Source organism: Octopus sinensis, linkage group LG16 (assembly GCF_006345805.1).
Source record: "Octopus sinensis linkage group LG16, ASM634580v1, whole genome shotgun sequence".
In the NCBI taxonomy this organism is placed as follows: domain Eukaryota; kingdom Metazoa; phylum Mollusca; class Cephalopoda; order Octopoda; family Octopodidae; genus Octopus; species Octopus sinensis.
In genome coordinates this window covers 24,341,070-24,359,028 of record NC_043012.1, presented here as the reverse complement: position 1 = coordinate 24,359,028, position 17,959 = coordinate 24,341,070, and the positions used below count along the sequence as shown (strand labels likewise).

The window sequence follows — 17,959 nt, the reverse complement described above, 5'->3', positions numbered from 1 at the left end:
TTTGCTCATAAACACACACATCGCCTGGTCTGAGATTCGAACCTGCGATCCCTCGACCGCGAGTCCACTGCTCTAACCACTAGGCCATGTGCCTCCACACAGTCACATGTACCCATACCATGGTTCTCAGGGAGACTCAGCACGACACAGAATGTAATGAGACTGGCCCCTTCAAATACAGACACAACTCGTTTTTGCCAGCTGAGTCAACTGGAGCCAATGTGAAGCGTCTTATTCAAGGACACAACATCCATCAGAAATCGAGCTCATGTCCTTATGATCATCAGCCAAATGCCTTAACTACTAAGCCATGTGCCTTCACACACACACACACAAACACATACACGCATATAAACTCTCATGCATACATACATGTATATATAGATATCTTTCTCTTTCTCTTTTACTTGTTTCAGTCATTTGACTGCGGCCATGCTGGAGCACCGCCTTTTTTTTTAGTTGAGCGAATCGATCCCGGGACTTATTCTTTGTAAGCCCAGTACTTATTCTATCGGTCTCTTTTGCCGAACCGCTAAGTGACGGGGCCGTAAACACACCAGCATCGGTTGTCAAGCAATGCTAGGGGGACAAACACAGACACACAAAAACATACACACACACACACATACATATATATATACATATATACGACAGGCTTCTTTCAGTTTCCGTCTACCAAATCCACTCACAAGGCATTGGTCGGCCTGGGGGCTATAGCAGAAGACACTTGCCCAAGATGCCACGCAGTGGGACTGAACCCGGAACCATGTGGTTGGTTAGCAAGCTACTTACCACACAGCCACTCCTGCGCCTATATTATATGTATTTAAATTCACATAAGTATACACACATACATAAATGCATAAAGGAGAGAGAGAGAGAGAGAGAGAGAGAATATTTTGTGCCCTGAAGTAGACATAAATCATCACCACCACCATCATCATCAACATCATCATCTAACGAATCTGGCCATTCTCAAGAAAACATTCAATCCAGCCAAACACTAATCCAAGACAATGGAAAGACTTAAGGTATTTGAAAATAATGGAGTTGATAGTTTTACTTCGTTGGTATTAGATAGATAACTGTGTAAACAAGGTTTGAGAAAATAATTGGAGAATGAACGATTGAGCGAATCAGTTATGGGGAAACAAATAAAAGGAAATTCTTTACACAATGTTTACTTCCATTTATACACAAACTAGCAGTATCGCCCGGCGTTGCTCAGGTTTGTAAGGGAAATAACTATAAAGCATTTTTAGAAAGTTATAGCCAAAAAATAGCAAAAAAATGGAAAAAAATGATGGTAAATTTTTTTTTTAGTTAAAAAGGTGGAGTTGCGTCCCCAGACATTTTGCGGTTTATGTTTCTGATTGTCGACCCCATGTCGAATTTATCGATTTTTTTCAGAACAGGGGGAACTTTTCAAAATTTTCGCTGCGTTATTGAATTATGACATTGGGCTATGTGTGTGTCAAGTTTCATCAGAATCGGTTGAAAGCCGTGGTCAGGGTGAGGGTACAAGCAAACAGACACACAGAAACACGCACAGACAAACTGCCGTTTATATAGAGAGAGATGAATAAAAGTTGTGAAGATAGACACAGATGAAACGGTGTTAGGTAGAAGTTAATTATTTTAATGGCTTAATCAAAGAGAGAGAAAGAGAGAGAGAGAGAGGGGTATTGCCTGTGACCTCTTAACGAAGCCCATCTTGGAAGCCTTGTTTGAAATGCTTGCAAGAAATTGGACTTCACTAAAGACACTCAAGGACCAAAAAAAGCCGTGGATGTTAAACCAGGTGTAAAACAAAAAAAAAAAAAAGCAGAAAAACACAAATATACAGACATGGCTGAGCGGTTAAGAAAGCTTGCTTTGGCAGCAGCATGGTTTTAAGTTCAGTCCCATTGCATGACAATGTTGGCATGTGTCACTTACTATAACCCCAGGCTGACCAAAGTCTTGTGAGTGAAGATGGTAGATGGAAACTGTGCAGAAGCTTGTCATACATATATATGGCTGGGTGTGCATGTGTGTGTTTTTGCGTTTGTTACATACCCTGCTGCTTGATAACCAGTGTTGGTTTGTCTATGTCCCCATAACTTAGCAGTTCAGCTAGAGAGACCAATAGAATAAGTAACAGACTTTTAAAAAAAGCAGGAAAAAACCCCCAGAAGGACTGCAGTTAATTTGTTCATGGTGGTGCCCCAGCATGGCCACAGTCCAATGAGTAAAACAAGTAAAAGATACAAGATGCACAATTTATGCAATTAATGGGTGGAGGGTTCAATCGAAGCCCACGGTAGAAACATGCTTGGCCATGGAATGGGGCTGAACTTGGCAGGACGCGACTGCAAGTGCCGGGAATGGTGGGAATTGAACTTCTCAACTTCACAGCCATGCTTCCTTCTCAATCATCTCTTTGCACAATTACCAATTCCTACTTGAACAATAGATAAATAGATAATTATGCGTAGTTGTTAAGCAACTGAAGAAATAAAGTGATGTGGAGTGGAGTGGAGTGGGGGGGGAGTGTAATTGTAACTGAAGAAGGTAAGGTGTAGGGTGTGGTGGTGGTGGTGGTGGTGGTGGTGGTGGCGGTGGTGGGATAACTATTGAGAGAAAGTATTGTACTGATGAATGAAATTATATAAGCAATGTGCGGTTGGAATAGACCTGTCTTTTCAGTCAGTCGTTTATTTATTTATGTCTTTCTACATTTGCTGACAAGATAAACATAACCAAGAAACAAACAAAAAGAAAGAAAAAAAAGCAAAAAAAAAAAAAACAAAAAAAAAACAGCAACAAAACAACGCAGCACACAGTAAATGGTTCAGATAATGAATAAAGAGGGGGGGGGGCTGACAATAAACAGTATTACCAAACAGTTCAAACTAAATCAATAAACTAGAGATAAATCCAATGTAGTGAAGAACACGATGGTGATGATGACGATGGTGATGATGATGACGGGATGATCAGAACAGTAAGAGCAACAATGTTATTTAAAGTAATCACAGTTGCAATTGGCAGCGATGTTTCACCAGGGTATAGAACCAAGTGACGATGGAAACATTGTTTATTATTTAATTTTCCAGGAGTCATTTATTCTCGTGTCAATTTTTGTGATGCCAGGCTGCAAACATAGTGGATTCTACATTGACTAAGCAGTGTGTGTGTGTGTGTGTGTGTGTGTGTGTGTGTGTGTGTGTGTGTGCTTGGGTTAGATAGCTAGATAGATAGATATATGGATGGATGAATGGATGGATGGATGGAGATATATATACATGTATAAAGATATACAGACACACACACACACATGGGTTATAGATTGAATACCAGTATGTTTGTGTGTGTGTGTATATATATGTGCATGTGCGTGTGTGTGTGCATATGCATGCATGCGTGTATACACACACACACATACACAAACAGGCATGTATACATGTAAACATGCTTTTATATATAAGTGTATACATATATATACATATATGTGTGTATGTGTGTGTATATATATATATACATACACACATATGTATGTGTGTATATATATATATGTGTATGTATATATATATATACATACACACATATGTATGTGTGTATATATATATGTGTATGTATATATATATCTATATATATATATATATATATATATGTATATATATATACATACACACACACACACATATACATATACATATATGGGTGTATGTATGTGGTATATTTTCAAGTAGTTGTCAGTTAGTGAATAGTCTGAAATCTACAGTGCAATTTGCACCCATTGAGATTGTGTTTTTGCTAAGAGTTCTATTCAGAAGTCTTTCCGATCTGAATCACTATTTTTCCTAAGGCATAAAAGGAAGGGATAGTACACACGAGATGACTCAGCCAGCAAGAAAATACTAGCAGTGAAGCAAGAAGCGGAGAGACAAGCCATGTTGATTTGGCAGTGCTGGATGTCTGTGTCAAGCAAATGTCTAAACTGTTAAGTTAGAGAGAGAGAGAGAGAGGGAGAAGGGAGAGATAGGGAGATGGGAGAGATAGATAGAGAGAGAGAGAGAGAGATAGATAGAGAGAGAGAGAGAGAGATAGATAGAGAGAGAGAGAGAGGTAACAAGTATTATTATAACGATGATTATGATGAGAAAGAAGATAGGAAGGAATGAAAAAAATTGAGCATGTTACTGAGCTAATGAGAGAGAGAGAGAGAGAGTGTGTGAGAGAGGAAGAAATAAGGAGTGAGAGGAAAAAGGGAGAGTTATAATGATTGTGAAGAACAGAAAGAATTGCCTGAGCAAGTTACTGAGCTAATGAGAAAGAGAGGACAGAGAGATAGAGAAAGAGAGAGAGAGAGTGAGGAGAGAGATTGTATGTGTTTGTGTTTGTGCATGTGTGTGTGTGTTTGTGTGTGTGTGTATTTGTCATGGTGGCTAAATCTAGCATTTTCAGAAATTAAATCATCATCTTCTCTAGGCTGATGTCTGCAGGTTGTTCTATAAGATAACGAGGAATAATATAAACCTAGTTCTGTACGTAAGAGAAAAAAAAAAAAAAAAAAAAACTAAAGGCAAAAAAAAAATGAAAAAGTGACATTAAGGGTTTTTCTTTTTTTTTGGGGGGGGAGGGGTTCGTTTTGTTCACAGAAACTTGTTTTAGCAATATAATATTGCTGAGTGACAACACAACAGATTTAGTTAGAAAACAATGAAAGATGCACGAAGAAGAAAATTGCTGTTATAAACACTGAAGAATTCTTTCATGTGCATAAAAGAAAACAATAATAAAAAGAAAAAAAATACCCAAATTTTTATTGGCTTTGACAAACTATCGCTGTGACAGGAAGCACCTTATTTTCAAAAACTACTAGCCTGTTGCTTTAATCAACCTTAATATCTTAGCATGAAATAAGCTATTATTAAATTAGAGGTTTGATTTTCAGAGAGTATAATGATAATGATAATAATAATAATAATAATAATAATAATAATAATAATAATAATAATAATAATCGAGATCCTTAAAATTCACCTCTATTCATTCAACTCTGCAGAATAAGATTATTAAACTAAATGCCAAAACTATTTAATTTAAATTATGAAGGAAACAATTGTTGGTGATTGTCCTTTTATATTCTAATTGAAATGAATTTGCTTAATGCAAGACACATTGCCAGGGGAAAATCAAATCTTGAGATTCCAAGAACAGTGCATTGTTAAAACATGGAAAATGGTTTCCAAAGGAATGATAATGAGAAATTATATTTAAAAAGAAAATACTATTCTGTACATAAAAAAAAAGAAAGGCAAAAAAAAAAAATAAAACACTGCACGGAATAATTATACCACCTACCTCCCTTCATTGCTGCCCCACCCTAGATTCTTAAATTCATGCAACTTTGGAGGAAATCGTCTAACAGGGTTCTACTGATTAGGACTAATGCAGTTGATATAATTTTGATGTTACAACATCCTTTTAACATACAATAAACTTAATGGCAACAGGTTGCCAGAGAAAATGGTCGAGCTTCTTATCAAAATGGACAGTATTGTACCCCGAGGAGAGGTTGGAGGGGATAGAAAATTTTATGTGAATTCTGGACTATAAAGGAATGAAGCTGATAAAGGGGTAACAGACACATTTTTAATTGCCCTAGTTTTCAAAAATATTTCTAATCCCATAATACATTGATGTGTGAAAGCGTTTGGCATTCACTTAGAGACAAAAGATACAGGCTGCAGTCCAATAACTAAAACAAGTGAAAGACAGAAGATAAATACATGTAAATTACAAGGAATTATGGTCCTTATATTTTATCCCATATCAAGAATGAAAAAAAATGGAAAACTCTTTCTTTATTGCCTCAGCTTCTAACTACAATATATATTTTTTTGTTTCTTTTTCCAATAGGAATGAAGTTTAACCCTTTTGAAGGGTTTTATTTCATTTTTTAAATTTTATTTTGAGAACAAAGGGACAGAAAAAGAAATAACTTTAGCCCTTTAGCATTTAAACTGGCCCTATCAGGCCCAAATATTCTACTCATTTTATGTTGGTCCTGGTCAGATCTAGCCTCTCACACCTACCTTACAATGTCATTCTAAAAATAAGCAGTTACATCATCAATATCTCAATGTTATAAGATAATTCATGATTAATTTTTTAATTGATTGAAAAATCTGAATACTAAAGGGTTAAGATAAATTAGTAATTAAATGAAATGATTACAAATGTGAACTGAAAGTTTCTTTCACCAAAGACGCATTTCCATTCTACTCTTAACTATTTACAAAATAACTGTAACCTTAAATTCTTCTTTTATATTTTATGTTTCAAGAAAAAAAACGAGGAATCTGTGATGGTCATGCATTTCTTGACAGTACTTCTTGCCATTCATGACATGAAATATCTTAAATGTAATTCACAAAATGAAAAATTAAAACTGTATTACAAAGTTATTCCATCAGGAGCTATCATACCGAAATAGCACTTGCCTCCTTATCCAAAGTTTAATAATCAAGAAAATTACAGATAATCAATTAAAAGGAATTAGATTAAAACAAGGAAATAAAAAGAACATCTCATTCATAATTTGTCAAATTTTACTAATAGTTTTACATATTTGTAAGAATCAGGCAAATATAAGGCAAATCCTTTTAGACTGGCACAACTTAAAATTTCACAGTCAATTTGCTAAGCTACAAAGAAGAATCGATCTAAACATTTCATGCAAGTAAGAAAATTTTTAGAACTATCCAAGTCATGTATAAGAAAATTATTTGTAGAAGAAAAAAAATGGTTAAAAAAAAAGATGGAAAGAAATTTGAGTGAAACAAAATACTTCTAAACTATTAAATATTCCCTTGAAGTTTCTTAGCTATCAGGAAAGTCTGTAAGAATTTGCTTTGTATGAACAGCCAAACTTTGACGAGAATGTCCAATATTCTAAATAAATTAAACTTCTGTTCATATCAAAGAGCAGTAAAGATTATTATATCTTATCAGTAAATTTCTATGCAAATATTTATACAACAAACCACATTCAGAGTAACCCTGTGAAGAAAGAAAGAAAAAGAAAAGAATCTTATCTGAATTGAATAGTACATTTCATAACACAGACAAATAATGCAGAGTCACTGGAGAAATAAAAGGACTTTGTAGTCTTACTAATCCACAGAGGCCATATATGTGCACGTGTGTGTGTGTGTGTGTGTGTGTGGCTGTATGGTAAAAAGCTTGCTTCCCAACCACATGGTTTGGGGTTCAACGCCAGTGCATAGCATCTTGAGCAAGTGTCTTGTACTATAGCTCCGGGCCATCCATAATCTTGTGAGTGGATTTAGTAGAGGGAAACTGAAAGAAGCCTGTCATATGTGTGTGTGTGTGTGTGTGTGTGTTTTGTTTGTTTCCCACCATTGCTTGATAACCAGCGTTGGTGTGTTTACATCTCCATAAGCTAGCAGTTTGGCAAAAGAGACTGATAAAATAAGTACCAGGCTTAAAAAAAGTATTGGGTTTGATTTGTTCAACTACAAAAAAAATTATTCAAGACAGTGCTGCAGCATGGCCACACTCTAAGACTGAAACAAGTAAAAGATAAAAGATATATGGATATATGTATACATACACACATACATGTGTGTGTGTGTGTGTGTGTGCATGAGAAAGAAAAAGACATGCAACTAAGCAACCGACAGGTTGTTTTGGAACAAAATTCGGCTTCAACGAAACAGCTTGGAACTAGCAAGCAACAACAACAACAACAACAGCTACAACAATAACCAGCAAAGAAATCCAACAATAACCATGCAGTAGATTAATTAATGGTTACTAAACAATAAATCATACCTAGAACGAATGGGTAAGGAGGCAGGTAGGTAGGTAGATACATAAAGACAGACCAACACAGAAGTAGGAAGGAGAACAAGGTCGGTGTTAAGGTAGAACAAGAGGAAGTAGAGTTGTTTGGAGAAGATAGAGGAGGAAGAGGAAAAGGGATATCTAAATTTCATTAAATGCTAACATAACAAGAAAGAACTCTTGACCAACAAAACACTAGCAGACTCCTACCTAATAGGCTGACAGTATCCTCGCAATGTGTAGTAGTCTCCCCCTGATCTGTTTGATTGTATCCACTGAAACCTACTGTAATTATACAAGAATGAAAAGGTAATAGTGACAACATCACACAGAAACAGCATCTAAACACTCCTTCCATTTATAAATCTTCTTCCCCCAAATGCAAACACTTTGTAAAGTAAAGGAGAGAAGAAAAAAATGGGGGGAAAAAAGGATGTTTCACTAAGAACACACACATATATATAATGTTCCAAAGTGGAATAACTTTTAGGGAAAAATGATCATACTTCAAAATCCTCTTAACATATTATTTGTTTGTTGCTTACTTGTTTCAGCCTTTAGATTGTGGCTACGCTGGGGCATCACCTTGAAGAATTTTAGCTGGATGAATCAACCCTAATATTCATATATTTTTTCCTTAAGGCTACTACATGTTCTACCAATCTCTTTTGCCGAAATTCTAAGTTACAGGGACATATACACACTGACGCCTGTTGTCGGGGGAAAAACACCCCCTAACACACACACACATACGACAGGCTTCTTTCAGTTTCCACACTTCACGTATGAATGTTTTGTGCCTATAATGTGATGGCTTTTAAGACTTGCCCTTACCATGCTACGTGAAGACCAACTTCTCAATGATGCTCCAAATGACCAACAATGAATTAATTACATGGGTAGTAATATCGTTTTATGTTTGACTCCAAGCATAAGGTGAGACTAGCTCAAAAGAGGGGAAAAAAATAATCCCTATGTAACATGATTAGAAGCTAAACAGCCAAGTGGATAAAGTTTTGGAGAAACATCATTTTATGAAAAAGGTGTTGCTGTTGTTTACCTTTGGGTCAAACTTGATGAAGCATGGCATTACTGTTACAATTATTTTTATTTTGGGTTTGTTTCTTTTTGTTTGTGTGTGTGTGTTTGGGGATATTTAAGACTTTATTATTCAATATGTCTTTTCTTTATTTAGATGCTATGTTGTGATTTGAGGAAATTTGACATTTTTTCTTATAGGATGAGTGATAATATTGAGTATTGGCTCTCAACCAGGGGTCCATATAAGATTAGTGGGGGCGGTGCCCTTATAAGCAAATTAACATGTTTCCAGCAACTGAAGCATGTTCTCTCAGAACTTATTATTGCTAACCTATACGAGTTAATGTGTGAAAAACAAAATAAGAATTTTGTAAAAAGAATCTATAAAACATTGACTGGCTCATATGAGGGTCCACCAGAATAAAATAGCAATCAAAGGGGTCTATAGGTAAAAAGTGGATGAGAACCACTTATATAAGACATTTTCCCACCATTTTAGTTCAAATACCAGTCATTATCATATTAATATTTACAGATCTAGACAAACTGGTAAATAAATGAAAGTCATCCTTAATTAAAGAAAAAAATTACTATCAACACCATTTAAAAAAAAAAACCCAAAAAACAATTAAATTATTATCTTAAGCAAAAAGATAATATTACTATCATTCCTAAAACCATAATCTTTCCAAAATAAAAAAAAAACAAACCTTATAGTAATATATAACAGGTAGTTAGTTGTAGAAGAGTATTTTATTTAGGAAAGCAGAATAAAGGTGAGGAGGGAACAAAAGATTTAGCAATCCAGTGTTCCCAGCATTGTTAGAGTAAAGGCTAATTAGCCAGATGAAAGCAAGAAGAGCCTTGAGCAACAACTAATAAAGAATTTATTCATAGCATGACAATTATATAGAATTTTATGAACTACTTGGAGACTAAAAAAAAAATTAAAAAACTAAAATAAAATAAACAAATCAAAGTGAATAGAGTTGTATAAGGTTCCTTACTAGTTCCATACAAAAGGTATTTAATTGAAAAATGGTCTGAATTGAAGTGAAATCAGAATATATTCAAAGGCAACTGTGATTTTAAAAATATAGCATAACTACTTGAAACATCTTTGAGAAAAGAAAAAAAAAAAGGAAAAAAAAATTATGGAAATAAATCATTAAAAAAAGAAACTGAAACTAATAAAAAAAAAAGTTAAACTAGTGGCAGGAAAGAAAGAAAAACATTTAAATAAAAGAGACACTTGAAGGCTAATTTGTAAGAATAGGAAAAAAAAACCCGAAAAACAATTTAAATGAACAGTTTTCACCTAAGATGGAAGTAGGGGGAAGAAAAAAATAAACTTGCAATAGAAAATAATAGGAAAAGGATGTGGGCAGATGGTTAAATGAAAAGCAGGATCAGAATCTCTGGAATGACCATTTCAAGAAAGAAATTCTTCTATAAAGGAACGGGAGATATTCCATAAAAGGAAAACTTAAAACAAAGCTCTAGGGAATTTCTTTTAACAAAATGTTAAAACCTTAAACAATACAATTGAAAAGTAAATACTATGAGAGAGAGAGAGAGAGAGAGAGAGAGAAAGAAAGAGAGAGACTGCAAATGGCATTAGGTGAAACTAAGTAGCAAACTAGTATATAAATAAAGTTTGTTTTTTGTTTTGTTTTTTTGTAACAGTTTGTGTGTGTGTGCAGGGGAAGGGGGGTTCTGTGATTATATTTTCCATTTTATATCTTGTGATGCAATTATCAATAAAGAGGATGATACGTTTTGTCTTTTTTTTTTGTTTTTTGTTTTTTTGAGAAAATTTGGATATTTGTTATTTGCTTAAGAATTGTGGAAACAAGTACTTTTACAGTTGGGTTGCTTTTCACAGCTTATGATTAAGCACTTAACGTATGAAACGATAAAGGTATCTATTGTCACTCAGTCACAATGATGTGAAGAGCATAATAATAATAATAATAATAATAATAATAATAGCATTGCCTGAAGGCACAATATGGTGATGATAGCAGAGCTGAGTTTGAACCTGATAACCTTCTGGGCAGAAGGTTATCCTTTTCACTCTCCTAACCACTGTATTTTCATCGGCTATTTTAAACAAGTTGATTATTTGCTTCTTTGTAATTTTTTTAAAAAATAATTCACAGAATTGAATAGAATTTATTAAAGAACATCACTTTAAATTTATAAGAACTGTATGATATTCAGATATCATAAAAGATTATTAGTCTTCAAGCAGAATCTAATGTGGATAATAAAAGGGTGGTTTTTCACTAGAGGAGTTGAATCTAAGGCATAGTTTCAGGTTCAATTCTCACTGCACGGTACCTTGGGAAGATACCTCCTGCTACAGCCCTGAGACAACCAATGCCATGTCAATTTGTTAGCCAGAAACTATGTGGAAGCCCATCATGTGTAAATTATACATACACATGTGTCTTCATGGTTGTCCAACCCACCCACTGCTTGGCAACTGGGGCTGGCTTCTTTATATCTCCATAACTTGGTAGTTTGGTGAAAAGAGACCCATAGAATAAATGCCAGGCTTTAAAAAAATAATAGGTACTGGGGGCAGTTTGTTTGATTAAATCCTTCTGGTTGGTGCTCCAGCATGGCTGCAGTCCAGTGAGTGAAATAAGTAAAGAGTAAAAGATACAGAACCATGAACCCTGTATTTGCACAGCAGGTAGGTTAGTACTATCACCATCATCATTTAGCATTCGTTTTCCATGCTCACATGGGTTACAGTGAACATGGCCAGTCGTTAATGCGGAAAAGGAAAGTGCATGCATGTGTATGTATCAACACACAACAGAGATGTCTTTTGATAAGTAAGGAAGCAGGATATATGTTTATATTCTGTGGTTTGTATTTGAGTGTGTGTGTGTGTGTGTGTGTGTGTGTGTGTGTGTGTCTGAGTGGCATGGCCATTAAGATATGACTTCACTGTTGGATTTAGCACTGATAAGTGAAATGGAAAAAAAAAACTCACTTATCGCATATAGTTATTAATGCTTTTGCCAGCAAATTGGTAAGTAACTGTTTGAGTATATATTATATACACTAGCAGGATACTGCATTGAGTCGGTGATGCTGACAGTGATGCTAACAAGGATTTATATCAACTTTTCTTACAAGAGGATTCAAAGAATATTTACAGGTGAGAAACAAGTGAAGTAATCACACCAAATGCCAAACACCGATCAGGCAGACAAGCAAAAGTGAAAGTGAAAGTAATTTCTTGGTGTTGGTGAGATGAGTGAAAGGTCAAGAATCAAGTGAAACAACCAACCATTACTAACTCGGCAGCAAATTATATGTTGTAGGACTTAACAAGTGAGCAGGTGGAGTAATCAAATAAAGAAAACAGGCGCTAAACTATTGGTAGTCAATCACCTTAATTAAGTAATTATCGCTTTCAAAAAAGAAATATATAGAGATACACACACACACACACACATTAACACTAACACACACATAAATCTGCATTAAAAATATTAAAATGTGATAAACCACTCCCACTTCATTTATGTCATGATAAACTTAAAGCTGATTTACTTTACCTATTTATTTATTTGTCTTATTATTTTTTTTTTTTGGTTGCACATACATATAGAAAGAAATGCCCTTGTATACACACACACACATAAATACACACACACACATTACACACGGGTGTATATGAGCTGTGTGTGTTACGAATTAAATAAAGATTATATTTACTATTTGCTGTTTAGGCAGTCTTCACACACCATGAAAAGGTCACAAAATTTAAAATTTATGCTGACATAGAGGTAGCTATAGTTGGTTCTTAGCTTCATTATTTGAGAAAAAGTTATAGAATATTGCTTAAAAATATAACAAAGAATCAAACAGATCTTTTTTTAGGAGAACAGATTCCTTGTTTTGCAATGAAAATTCAAGGCAGTCAGTAAATATAGTTTATATTAATTAATAATAAATTTAAATGACTTAGTCACAGACTAATCTTGATAACTGCCAAATATTCTTTTTTTTTTAAATTACTAAAATATCACTTTAACCCTTTTGATACTAAACAGCCTGAAACCTGTGTCTCTATAATATAAACTTCCTGTTCAATGTGAGCCTAGTCAAAACCTCCCACAAAATTTCATGTTATGTTCTAAACACCAGCTTAATAATGACAAAAGTTATTTTACTAAATCCTTAATTATTTTCATAATTAATCAAAGGGCATTGTATTTCAACAGAAACATGGTAACAAAAATTCTCTACAAATATTACGTTTTTTTTCTCTTTTTATCCAGAGTCAGCTTTACATTTTAACACTTAATGTCTAATTAGTCCAGAAATGAGAATCAATGAACAGTTAGATATAGAATCAATCCAACTGCAGGATAATATTTCCTTTTAATAATGGTGACAATTGCAAAGGAATTTATGCTGGAAGATAGAGCAGTAAATGAGCAAAATCCGACTCACTTAACCAGAGACATTTCAATCTAATGAAACAGAAAGAGAAGCAGGATAAATGAAGACAGGCCCTGTAGCAGGAACTCTTGAAATGCCTGGATATGGCTTGAGGCTAGATATGCCTGGATATGGCAAGTCATTGACTTGCTAAGGTGTTCTCGTATCACTTTCAGCTCTATTTCACCAAATGATAAATGACAAACAACTAAACTTAGCTACAGGCTAACTGTTGAACTGACCATCTTCCCATCTCTCCAGAAAAGTCCATTTTCTTACAAAGTAACTCTGATATTTCTAATGGAAGAATACTTGTGGTTCTAGCTTTCATTTTTCTTTCTCACACACACACACACACACATATATATATATATATATATATACACACAGATGGGGAAGGGATGGAGAGAGAAGGATGGAGTGGGAGGGAGGGAGGGAAAGGGAAAGACAGAAATAACATCTGGCCAAGGAGGGATCTGCTCCCATGCTAGCATGAAGATGTGAACAATGAAACGATAATAATGATGATGATGATGATGATGATGATGATGGTGTGTGTGTGTGTGTGTGTGTGTGTGCTTCGTTTGTCTTGACATATATGCAAAAACTGTAAAGTCACTATCATACAAAATCAGTGTTGTTTGTTTACCATCCAACCATGTCCAGCTATTGAACTGTTTCTCTATTGGAAGGACAATGGGGAATATTACCTTATTTGAAAACAGGGTTGGCAAAAGGAAAAGCATCCTGCTGTAGCAAAAATCTGCTTCATCAACACTCATTTGACTGACACAAGCATTGAAATGAGGATGAAGATTTCTCAGATGCCATTTCAATAAACGATAAACAAACAAATTATAAAAATGTTTATGAAATACAGTGTATAATTACTTTAAACATATTCCCCAATTACTTCAGTGTAAAACATTATGTAATTAACTTTAATCTTCCAACAAGCAACTTTTGCATCATCATAGCCAAATATTTTCACATAATTTATTCTTCCTCTTGTAATATGCAATTCTTACTCTTGTTTTCTTCCAACCGCCCACCATAAGCACACGTTGTCTTTGCTGTTTAGTCCCAGTTCAGAGCAAATCAACCAATCCTGTGACCAGAGATATTCCAGGTAAGACAATTTCATCCTTTTTTCCAAAGTTGATGTATGGCCACATTATTAAACGTGTGTTCCCACATATAAGATGATAAAAGCTCGATTTGAAGAATATTTGGCTGCTATATAATATAACAGGTTGAGCACCCACCTAAAAGCATCTTCATTTGCTCAACACATACCTTTGTTATGCAATATTTTTTTTATCTCAAAGACTAAGAAAAGTACAAAACATATATTCACACACACACACACACACACACACACAATAAGAGCTTAATTTGCAACTAACAACTTCCTCCTTACCTACTTTCATGTCATGAATTAAACTGAACACTAAAACTGCACAACTATGAATCTAAACTGTGACAGAATTCATATAATTAAATTTTATTCAATTAAAAAACAAAAAAACGCCGCCAAACCAACACAAACTAGATCGCCACAATATCCTTCTAAGTCAGTTCTTTAACCATGACAGATCCAATAATTAAATAATAATGTTTTGGTAAGTTGACCACTCCTAATCACCAGCATCATCACCACCATTTGATGTATGTTTTACATGTTGGCACGGTGACCAGAACAGTGAGTCAAGCTCCAATGTTTGCTTTGGCACATTTTCTACGTGCTGGATGCTCTTTCACTTTACCAAGAGCACTGGGTGTATTTCACATGGCACCAGTGGGGAAACCAAATAATTTGCACAACAAAACCCCTCAACAATGGTAAATATTGTTTCATACAGCTTTTGATTGTTAGATTTTGCTTCAATTTCTTTCAACCAGATTTCAGTTCCTCCTTTTTTATCTCATTTCTAACAAATGTTTACTTTTTTTTTACAAGTTATTAAGCTTTCAAAACATAATATAGATGTGCACCAAACAAATGCCTCTGGTTCTTCTGATAAATTCTAAGATGATATTCCATAGAAAACAGGAAAATATAACTACTGAAAAACAATGTTGCCAATACAACTTAAGGCAACAAGCTGGCAGAAATGTTAGCATGCCAGGCAAAATGCTTAGTGGAATTTTGTCCGTCTTTACATTCTGAGTTCAAATTCCACCGAGGTCGACTTTACCTTTTATCTATTCGGAGTCAATAAAATAAGTACGAGTTGAATACTAGGGTTGATGTAATTGACTTATCCCATCCTGTCCCCCGCAAATTACTGGTCTTCTGCTAAAATTTGAAATCAATACTAATACAGTTTCTGTAAGATTTCTGCTTCATACTTAGTATAAACTTTTCATATAAATATAATTGAATCATAGAAAAACACAACTCACAAATATATTTTAAAATTTAAATTATAGAGAAAAATCCCATGGTTTGAAAATGGTTTTCTTTTCTTTTTATTTCTAAGTAAATGAATAAAAAATAATATGTAAGGGATAAAAATCTTTAAAACTTTAAATTTGCTAAAAATTAGTTAAAATAAATTCCTTCGAAATTTAGATTCCATTTTTTTTTTTGTTTTTTCTCTCTACATGCACTTAAAATCTTTCAGGAACAACGGCAATACACACAGTACAATGACTTGTTTAAGAGGATAATGAAATGTTTTGGCACAACTGATGACAATGAGGAGGATTTTGAACTCTGGCACAATGCCATAAAATGCGTAGGCGAGGATGGAGACAGAGCAGAGTCAACATAACTGAACTTTTTAATGGATGTATTTTTATCAAGCCAGGAAGCATGAAATTAAAAGTCAAAACTCAGTGAAATTTGAATACAGAATATAGAGCAAAGATATTGAAGATCTTTCTCTGATACACATGCGATGTTTATGTGTGAGTGTGTGTTATTTTTTTACTTGTTTTAGTCTTTGGACAGTGGCCATGCTGGAGCACCAGCTTGAAGGGTTCCATCAAATGAATAACCCCTGCAGTTCTTATTATTTTTAAGCCTGGTACTTACTCTATTGATCTCTCTTTGCTGAACTGCTAAATTACAGGGAAGTAAACAAACCAACACCAGTTGTCATGCAGTGGTGGGGGCAAACACAAAGACACACACGCACACACACACACATATATACATACACACATTATGAGCTTCTTGCAATTTCTGTATACCTGCCCAAGATACCATGCATTGGGCACATGGTCGGGAAAGCAAGCTTTATACCATACAACCATGCCATTATATATATTTATACAAATCCCTCTCTCTCTCTTTCGGAGAGGCACTGAGCAGCTATACGCACACATACACACACGGCAGTAACTTCCACCTACCGAATTCAATCACAAAGCTTCGGTCAGCTCGGGGCTATAGTGGAAGACACCTACCCAAAGTGCCACGCAGTGGGACTGAACCCGAAACCATGTAGCTAGGAAGCAAGCTCCCTAACCACACAGCCATGCCCACGCCTACTATGTATATATATATATATATATACACTAACTCAAACTACACAAGAAACTATATTAAAATAAACACTGCAATGTATTTAAATCCGTATACACATTAATCTATATTTAAAATGCTGATAATGTTTGTTGCATAGTCATAAAGCCTGAAACATGTTCAGGTTAAATGGGAAAGCTGTTGTTGCCCACTCTTCTTTCCCAGGAGTATTAGCAACATAAGTGAAATGATTCTAAAGGAGAAACCGAAAAATGGCTGCAGAGAGCTTCCAACACACCTACGGCACCTGCTGCAATGATAATATTGACAACATCAACAACAACAACAACAGATACAATAATAATCAAGGGCTCCATAAAATTAATATTTACTATTGTATATTCCCAAGAAATGGAAGGGGTAAGCTCACTAAAACATTGTTTAATTAATGGTGAACCAGGGTTAAGGAACTGGCTCAAAAAATAAAAACAGATGAAATTGTAAGGAGTGGCTGTGTGGTAAGTAGCTTGCTAACCAACTACATGGTTCCGGGTTCAGTCCCACTGCGTGGCATCTTGGGCAAGTGTCTTCTGCTATAGCCCCGGGCCGACCAATGCCTTGTGAGTGGATTTGGTAGACGGAAACTGAAAGAAGCCTGTCGTATATATGTATTTATGTGTGTATGTTTGTGTGTGTGTGTGTTTGTCCCCCTAGCATTGCTTGACAACCGATGCTGGTGTGTTTACGTCCCCGTCACTTAGCGGTTTGGCAAAAGAGACCGATAGAATAAGTACTGGGCTTACAAAGAATAAGTCCCGGGTTCGATTTGCTCGACTAAAGGCGGTGCTCCAGCATGGCCGCAGTCAAATGACTGAAACAAGTAAAAGAGAGAAAAGAGTATGAGGAGGACATTGCCTTTTTTATGTTACAATAACAATAAAAAAACACAAACCTCATTTATATGCTGAGGTTGATTTAATGAGCCACAGCTTGTCTTCAACATAAATTGGCCTTAATCAAATTAGCAAGTTGAAGAAGTGAACTAACTCTATATCTTTACACATCACCCTCTCTTTATAAGCTATCATTTTGGTTGATGACTTCAGAAAGATCCAAATTTGT

The 17,959-nt window shown here is 35.0% G+C and overlaps 1 protein-coding gene across 1 annotated transcript in view; it reads right to left on the bottom strand.

The window, feature by feature from the left end:
* The window catches only part of LOC115220621 (one cut domain family member 2), a gene marked incomplete at its 5' end in the record, with an annotated part of 276,436 nt that overhangs the window by 221,841 nt on the left and 36,636 nt on the right, over nt 1-17,959 (bottom strand). Inside the window, one exon of the mRNA XM_036510194.1 lies at nt 8,068-8,142. Within this exon, the coding sequence (XP_036366087.1) occupies nt 8,068-8,142 (75 nt within the window). The remainder of the gene's footprint in view (nt 1-8,067; nt 8,143-17,959) is intronic.